At 45.8% G+C, this 9,053-nt stretch overlaps 1 protein-coding gene across 1 annotated transcript; it reads right to left on the reverse strand.

Moving 5' to 3' along the window:
• Positions 1-1,485: 1,485 nt before the first annotated feature.
• Positions 1,486-4,307, reverse strand: LOC310833669 (C-reactive protein-like). The gene is made up of 2 exons (XM_083716363.1): positions 4,127-4,307; positions 1,486-2,790 (listed from the first exon to the last, which is right to left on the reverse strand). Exons 1-2 carry the CDS (start codon positions 4,191-4,193, stop codon positions 2,171-2,173), a joined length of 687 nt encoding a protein of 228 aa, XP_083572489.1. The 5' UTR covers positions 4,194-4,307; the 3' UTR covers positions 1,486-2,170.
• Positions 4,308-9,053: the final 4,746 nt, after the last annotated feature.

The raw sequence follows: 9,053 nt of genomic DNA on the forward strand, positions 1-9,053 counted from the left end.
CTCCTGTCACCAACCCCAAGAGGGAAGAATTGGCAGGATTACAGAGCCTCAAAGTTTGGAGAAGTCCACAAAAATCTCTTAGGAAATGACTTATTTCTGCAGACACTCTCAAACCTCTGTGTCTCTTCTATCCAGGCAAGCAAGTCATTTTCCTCCCATCCCTGCAAAACCATGCTGTTACGAGAACCAAGCCAGGTTGTCACCTTGAAGTCCTATAAACCCATCAGCAGGGGGCAGCAGCTCTCCATCTGATCAATAAATCAGCGCCGTGCTGCCACAGTCATACAGTATTTGGAAATGCCAGAACATCTCTGAAACTCATGGCTCATGCCACCTGCCTGAACTGTCTGAGAGCTGATGGGTCCCAATGTTGGGGAGAGGGCTGAACCTGGAGGGCTGTGGGCTGGGACAGGGTGAGCTCTCTATCCTAGACCTTACTGTTCAAAGGGTCTGGGGTGTGGGTGGGTCTGTGGATGCCGTAGCCTCCAACATTTCTCCAATGAAGATAGAGACATCCTAAGGAAAAGCAGGACATTCCGGGTTCAAATCAGTAACCGAAACGGCTTCTCTAAATAAGGATACTTGGAGGGTCTAGGGTGGCTGCTTTAGTTGAGATACTTGTATTGCAGGGGGTTGAACTAGATCAGGGGTCAGCAAACTTTTTCAGCAGGGGGCCAGTCCACTGTCCCTCAGACCTTGTGGGGGGCTGGACTATATTTTGGGGGGAAAACAATGAACGAATTCCTGTGCCCCACAAATAACCCAGAGATGCATTTTAAATAAAAGGACACATTCTACTCATGTAAAAACACACTGATTCCTGGACCATATGCGGGCTGGATCTAGAAGGTGATTGGGCCGGATCCAGCCCCCGAGCCTTAGTTTTCCTACCCATGAACTAGATGACCCAAGGGGGAAACCTTCCAACTACAATTCTATAATTCTATGCTGCTTTGCATGTTGTAGAGTATTGATTTTGTTAAAAACAACAACCAGTAAGTGAAACGGAGCTGGATAGACAAATGATGGCAACTTTCATACACTAATATTTGGAGACAGGCCATAGTTCATTGCTGGAGTGCCTGCTTTGTATGCAGAGCTGTCTGGTTCATTCCCTGGTACCCTTTCCAAAACCCTGGACAGCCGCTGCCAGTCAGTGTGAGTAACACTGAGCTAGATGAACCAAAGGTCGTAACCAAGTACTTTCTTGTTCCCCTGTCCCTCTCACGGGATTTGTTAGCATATAACCATGAGGAAGAAGTGCTCTCTTGGTAACTCTCCCTGGTACCCTTTCCAAAACCCTGGACAGCCGCTGCCAGTCAGTGTGAGTAACACTGAGCTAGATGAACCAAAGGTCGTAACCAAGTACTTTCTTGTTCCCCTGTCCCTCTCACGGGATTTGTTAGCATATAACCATGAGGAAGAAGTGCTCTCTTGGTAACTCTGTGCTGCTTCGCCGTGGACAGAACACATTTTTGTAGAGGCTTGTATAATGCAATATTTTATTTGGAGGAAACGGCAGGAATCAGCCCAGAGGCCATATCTATTGAACTACCAAGACATTTCCCTTTTTATATTCTTTACTGAAAGATTAAAAAGTACATAATTGCAAGTGCACAGTGTTAGATAAGACACAAAAGAAGAAGAAAAGATAGGACCCATGTAGAAAACAAACAAATCAAGTTATTGTGGTTAACCAGACCTTAACCTAATACAGTATTTATAAAAATGAATTCCAAATATCATTGAATTTGTCCATGGCAAGTCTACATTTAGGACGAGCTAAGCTGTGTAGCTGCTGGATATGTAACAAGGATAACGCTTCTCTAAAACATATGTTTTCTACAATATTGATAAGTTTTTGGCAGAAGGTAGTAGGGACGATCAAAATGACTGTACAGAATGATCTCAAATTTGCAGAGGGAAATATGCTTTTGGATTATACATGGAACCTAACAAAGGGACAATATGAGTGGAATCTCCATGCCCTTACTATGGCAAAAAGACAGGTTATTGATGAACTGGAAGAATAAAAATGCAGCTGCCTTCAACGATTGGATTGAAGATACGTACAAACTCACTGCACACGAACGAGTTGCGTACAAACATGAACAACCAAGACATTTTAAAGAATAATGGCATGCCCACTTTCCAGAACATGCTCGTGTGTTTAAGGTGACCATGCGCTCTCAATAATAACATCACCCTTTGCTTCATAATTGACTGTTTCCCAAACAAACATGGCATTTCCAGGAATATTGTCGTCAAGCAGGGCGCGCTTCATTTCCTCCTGGGACAGCACCCTCTCCCACATCCTCACGTCCAGCAGCTCTCCAACATAGGAGTCCTTGATGTCAAAGCCGCCCCCCATGTTGTCTTGATCTTGACCAAGCACAATTGATGAGTCTGCGCGGATAGAGTATCCTTTCTTCAGGCTCCTGGGCGGCAGACGTTTTCCGTTCACCCACAACCTGGCCAGCCCTGTGGCAGAATCCCAAGATGCACACAAAGTCTCTCTTTCAAGCGACTGTTTTTCTGGGGTCAAGAAGGTCACTGCTTCACCTCCCACATAGAAGCTGTATTGGTTGGGTTTGTACTTGTAGATGATGATATCGTTGTGGCTGTTCCGGGTGGCATAAGAGAAAAGGCTGTAAGCACGGGTCAGGTCCGTGTAATGTTTCAGGCACACGGTGAAGGCGGTCAACGGCTGCTTCGGGGAGGCCTTCAAAACCACATGGGCAGTATTCGATGCTTGCGGAAAAACGACTTGCTTCCCAGAGAGGCCTGAACCTGAAGGAAGAGGGAGGAGGAAGAGAGAATGTTGCAGCTGCCTTCAATACTTTTTAAAAAAGTTTTTTATTAACAATTTCAACATAGCAAATTATCAAAACAAATCATCTTCATTATTCCCCCCCTCCCACCTCCCCAGCAAACCCTCCTTCCCTCAGCTCCTCTCTCTGGTTTCTCAACCTATGTTAACCTCTGCATATTGTAAAATTGTATACATCTTTATATTATATATCTAATATATTATCCCTCAGTAAATTTGTGTATGTTTATTCAAAACCTGCCAAGGAGTCCAGTTCATTTTGTGGTCTTTTTAGATAATTTGTAAAAGGCTCCCATTCTTCCTTAAAGTCACAGTTGTCTTTGTCTCGCAGTTTGCATGTCACTTTCGCCACTTCTGCATAGTTCATCAATTTCTCTTGCCACTGTTCTTTTGTCGGGGTTTCCTCATTCTTCCATCCTTGTGCAATCAAGACTCTTGCCACTGTTGTCGCATACATAAATATATTCTTTATAGCTTTCTTCAAAACTTTTCACCTGAGCAGGTGCAACAAAGGGGAGATGCTCAAGGGAGCCTCTCACTTCTCCTTGGTTGCTCAGCTGCAACACAACAGCCCTGCAGTGCGGCCAGTGGGTTTTCTTCTCCGGTAGTTGCTGCTGCGACCCTCCTTGCTCTTGCAGACCCAGATGGGAGGGGACTTTGGCATGCACCAGGGCAATGACATGTAAAAGGGTTCTGAGCCAGTGCCCCAGCACTCCTCAGGTCAAACCCCCTCCACCCAGTGCTTATGTGGCTTATGTGTGTTTTCCAAGTGAAATGGTCCATGCCCTGCTCCTTCCCACCTCACTGTCAGAGACTGTGCTGAGGAGGGTTGCACTGAGGAAGGAAAGTGGGAGCCACCCCCTCCCCCTGATCCTGAATCTTCCCAGGAGCAGGAGGACAGTATAGGTTTGGAACAGCGGTGTGCAGAGGGGCACAGTTCAGAAGGCAGAAGCTGGGAAATACTGGATAGGGAACAGCTAGCAGAAGAAACGCTGGAAGCGAGAGAGTTAACAGATTCAGTTTCTGAACAGCATTCATCCCCCACCCCCCAGAAAGCGTCCAAACAGAAAGGGCAGAGGGTACAAACTCAGATTACAAGACATAGGAATGACATAGGGGGGTGACCCTTAATTGGGAGCACCGCCATTTCTAGAAGACGTGTTCTTTGTTCTCTCGCTGTGATTATTAAAGAATCTAACTGGTAAGACGTTCCTTTCGTTTGATCTTCTTATCTGCTGCCATGGGGGGAGGAAGTCAATTCCCCAAAGCTTGACATCCACCTCCCTGGTCACCTACCTTGCTGGCCAAAAGACTGACAGGCATTGAGGAGGAAGAAGAAGAAGAAGAAGAGAAGCACCTTCATCTTGGCCGTCTGCAGAATGAACTAAGGCAAGGCAGAAGAGGTGTCAAGAAATGGACTTGGGATGGTCTCTCGCTCTGAAAGAGGAAGAATCTTGCTTGAGAGCTTCAGGCTCCACGCAAAATATACCCTCGAGCTGCGAGGGGTGTGGAAGCATGTTTAGGAAACTCCTTTCCCAGGAAAGATTGCCTAATAGTTGCATCTGATGCTTCCTCCTTTAAAATTCTTCAGAAAAAGAGGTTATAAAGCGAACTGCACATAAGATAAAAAGTAACTGAGCCTGTAGCAGGTGGGGTCCTTTCTGGAGATAGTAGAAATGGCCAGACTTGCACACTTAGCGTATTTTTCGCTCTATAAGACACACCCGACCATAAGACACACCTAGTTTTGGGAGGAGGAAAACAAGAAAAAAAATATTATGAATCCCAGAAGCCAGAACAGCAAGAGGGATCTCTGCTTTTGCTGCACAGCGATCCCTCTTGCTGTTCTGGCTTCTGGGACAGCTGCGCAGCCTGCATTCGTTCCATAAGACGCACACACATTTCCCCTTACTTTTTAGAAAGGGGGAAAGTGCGTCTTATAGAGCAAAAAATATGGTACATTGCTGAAACACAGTCTATGTGAAGGTTGTTGAATCTTCTGCAATCCCTGGGGTTCTCCTCCTGTTTCTCAGATTTTTTTTGATTTTTTTTTTTAAATTACTATACTGCTTTATATTTTTAATAAAAATCCCAAAGCGGTTTACAGCGCATTAAAACAATTAAGGAGCCTCTTTTGTAGGGCTGGTGAGTCTGGGCCCTGCCCCCTAGGCCAGGTGGAAAGGGCCTTGCAGGAAGCGGCCTTCACGCCTCACAGCTGGGCGATTTTGCCCCCATTTCCTGTCAAACCTCACTGCATGAGTTTGATATTAGATGGAAATGACACAGTAACGTATGAAGTCAAAAGCTGAAAAGGGGAAAAAAAGGGTCGTGAATAAGGAGAAGCGTGGCCATCATTTAAAAAAAAATAAGCATATATATTTTATTGATTTTTACTATGCTCGGTCCTTGCTCCTGCCAACCTAGCAGTTTGAAAGCTCGCTAAAAAGTGCAAGTAGATAAATAGGTACCACTCCAGCGGGAAGGTAAACGGCGTTTCCGTGCGCTGTTCTTGTTCGCCAGAAGCGGCTTTGTCATGCTGGCCACATGACCCAGAAGCTATACGCCAGCTCCCTCGGCCAGTAAAGCGAGATGAGCGCCGCAACCGCAGAGTTGTCCGCAACTGGACCTAATGGTCAGGGATCCCTTTACCTTTATACCTCCTCACATATCATGATATTAAAAACCAGATATTGCCCAGCCCTGCTCTATATCATAAGGGTGAAGTGCTTACCCTGAGATAGATGAACTCACTGTGAACTTAATTCTTCTCCAAAGAAGCAATTGGGCAATTGCCGATAAAATCTATCACGGTCACATTTGATTTCAAAAGAGGAAACTCCCCCATGAACAAGATGATTGGTGAAAAGGAACTAGAAAGGCAAAGGGTTGTATCACTCCAAAATGCTTGGGGGTTGCTTCAAAACACAACATGGTGTCAGAAGTTCAACTGTATACTGCAGATTAGGAAAGGTACCATGAGGGCCAAAAGGACAGTGGCATGGTGAAGAAGCAGAGTCAAAGAAGCTATTAGAGGCAAGAAGACTTGTCCAAATGAAGAGAACATAAAGGAATGGAACTTTGGCAGAAAGAACTGTCCCTCAGCACTGTGTGGATGGGGACCAGCGCTGGGGGGTCTTCTATGCTCTGAAGCTGCAGTAGCCACCCCCAGCTCCTCACAACAACCTGGAACAATGAACTCCTGCCCAGGAGCTTTCTGGCCCAGCAAGCTTTTAATAGCATTTGCTTGTGTTTTCTTCCTACTGCTGCCTGGTCAGCTTTCAAGTCTGGATCCAGTGTGGCTTTTGCTGGCCTTTCAGTCAGATTACTTGGCTTTGCACTATTCCAGGTCTGGCTAGAAGTGTGGAAGGATTTCTCTCTCTCTCTCTTTCTGTTTCTTTCCTTCTTCCTTCCCTCTTTCTTTGCTTTCTTTCCCTCTTACTGGAATGATCCCCTCCTCTCCCTCTGCATGTCTGTTCCATCTGTTTTGGTTATTAAAATCTTCTTCCCTTTCTTTGTTTATATCAAATTTGTTTAGTTCAGAGGTGGGGAAGCTTTGTGACCCTGTGTGGAAACTGCAGTACAAAATGTAAAATGCCCATCTATCACTCTGCCCACTTTTAAAACCTCTGCTTCCGCCCACCAGCTAGGAAGTTTGCCCAAAAGGGAATGTGGTGCTCAGGCTGAAAAAGGTTCCTGACTCAGTTTAGTTATTCATTCTGGGGGAATAGAAGGGTGGCTGTGATCACCTCTCCTGTAACAGAGGAAGGAATGTACTCTGGAATGAGGAACAAATGTGTACAGAATGGAATGGCAAGAAATAATACCCTTCCTTACTTGGGATGCGGGTGGCGCTGTGGGTTAAACCACTGAGCTTCTTGGGCTTGCCGATCAGAAGGTTGGCGGTTCGAATCCCCGCGACAGGGTGAGCTCCCGTTGCTCGGTCCCTGCTCCTGCCAACCTAGCGGTTTGAAAGCACATCAAAGTGCAAGTAGATAAATAGGTACCGCTCCAGCGGGAAGGTAAACGGCATTTCTGTGTGCTGCTCTAGTTCACCAGAAGCGGCTTAGTCATGCTGGCCACATGACCTGGAAGCTGTACGCCTGCTCCCTCGGCCAATAAAGCGAGATGAGCGCCGCAACCCCAGAGTCGGTCACGACTGGACCTAATGGTCAGGGGTCCCTTCACCTTCACCTTACTTGTAATAAGAAATAAAGCTGAATGGGCGCCATCTTACATCAGGGCCCTCCAGATATTGCTGAGCTGCATCTCCCCCCAGCTAGCATGGTTGGTAGTCCAAGCTGATCGGATCTGCACTCAAATCCCAAAGGTTCCCCAGTCTTTGTATACACTTAGCCCCTTCTGTCACCAAAATGGTACCATTTACACCCAAGAGGGAAATATCAGCAGCAGGGCCGGATTTAGGTTTGATGAGGCCCTAAGCTACTGAAGGTAATGGGGCCTTTTATATGTCCAGCTGTCCTTTGTCAACAACAAATTGTCACTGTCTTTTGTGTTGAATATATGCTATATTGTAATTTATGGACCTAATAGGTATCAAAACCATTTGCCCATGTTGCCATGCAACCAGTCCATGCAGAATGTAGGCACCCTATATATAGAAATGAGCAAACCAGTGATATCTTAGGGAGCAGGCTAGCAAGTGGGGCTCATTACTTACATCATAGGAGCCTACACAACACAAAACACTGTTGCTGTATGTAGGTTTTATTTTATTTGTTTTTTATATTATATTTTGAAAATGTACATGGTTTTTTTTTCCTTTAAATTTTTTTGGGGGGCCCAAAAGAGTGGGACCCTAAGCTATAGCTTGTTTAGCTTATACATAAATCCGGCACTGATCAGCAGGCTTACAGAGCCCCAAAATTTGGAGAAGTCCCCTCCAAAAAACCCTCTTAGGAAACCTCTCATTTCTGCAGACACTCACAAGCCTCTCTCCTCCAAGCAGGTCAGGCAAGAGTCATTAACAAGAGTTCAAGGATTCAGCAGCAAAAATGCTCCAGGAGGACCAGTGAGAGGGGGGGGCCTGGAGAGCATTCCAAGGGCCAGAGAGAGAGAGAGAGACCTGGTCGCATTTGGCCCACAGCCCTGGTTTCTGACCCCTGCTGTACGTCATGTGATGCAGCAAAGGCTCAGCCAAGCTTGTTGGCAGCAATGGAGTGGGGGGAGATAATAAAGAGTGTGTCTAACGAAGCATATATTTAGAGATGTTCAAATCCCTATCCCTGCCTCTTAAATCCCTGCTGTTAGATACCAACCCAGGTTGTCATGTTGAAGTCCTCTATATATCCACCAGCAGGGGGCAGCACTTCTCCATCTGATCTCTAGATTGGTGCCATGCTGCAGCAGTCATACATGGAACCCCCAAAGCTTTGCTGAAACTCAAGGGGGGGGTATCTCTCCATGAAGGGGGGTCTCTCTCCATGAAGGGGGCGTCTTGCATCACTTGGCAATGTTGAAATCACATGGCATGTCAACTGCACATAACAGGCTCGTGGGAATAAGCTCAATTAAACACAAAAAGACCTCTGAACAGACATGTAGACTATTGTCGCGTATGTTAATTGCACATTAAATTCTTATTTACCGTATTTTTCACTCTATAAGACACACCCAGCCATAAGACGCACCTAGTTTTTAGAGGAGGAAAACAAGAAAAAAAATATTCTGAATCAAATGTTGAAGAGGCTTCACGTGGCTAAGCCAGAACAGCGAGAGGGAACGCTGCGCAGCTCTCCCTCTTGCTGTTCTGGCTCCAGCGATAGCTGCGCAGCCTGCATTCACTCCATAAGATGCACACACATTTCCCCTTACTTTTAGGAGGGGAAAAGTGCATCTTATAGAGTGAAAAATACGGTAAGTGTCTGGACTCATGGTCCTGTAAAGCAGGAGACATTCTGAAGTCTGTCTACAACGTGCTGAGTTTCCATTTGCCTTTTTGTTTAGTGGGGGTGGGATTTCTGCAACACACACACACACATTTACCGTGAATCTGCAGAAAATAATGTTACTTGCCACCCCAATCTCTGATAGGTGAGGGACTCTGGAGACTCCTGTACTTACCCAGGTTTGGCTTCCTTGGAATGAAGGTCAACAGAGACTGTGGTGTCTTTAGGATACACAATTTTATTTACCCATATATACAACCTAAGAATCAGACAGACCTTGCTTTGTCTTTAGGTTTTCCAGGGGTGACATGTCTCTG

Source organism: Podarcis gaigeae (genome assembly GCF_964106915.1).
Source record: "Podarcis gaigeae genome assembly, chromosome: 16".
NCBI classification, from domain to species: Eukaryota; Metazoa; Chordata; class Lepidosauria; order Squamata; family Lacertidae; genus Podarcis; species Podarcis gaigeae.

Coding starts and splice junctions, on each gene's coding strand:
- LOC310833669 (XM_083716363.1), bottom strand. CDS start 4,193: ATGAAGGTGCTTCTCTTCTTCTTCTTCTTCTTCCTCCTCAATGCCTGT. Junction 2,791..4,126: donor TCAGTCTTTTGGCCAGCAAG/GTAGGTGACCAG, acceptor CTCTTCCTTCAG/GTTCAGGCCTCTCTGGGAAG.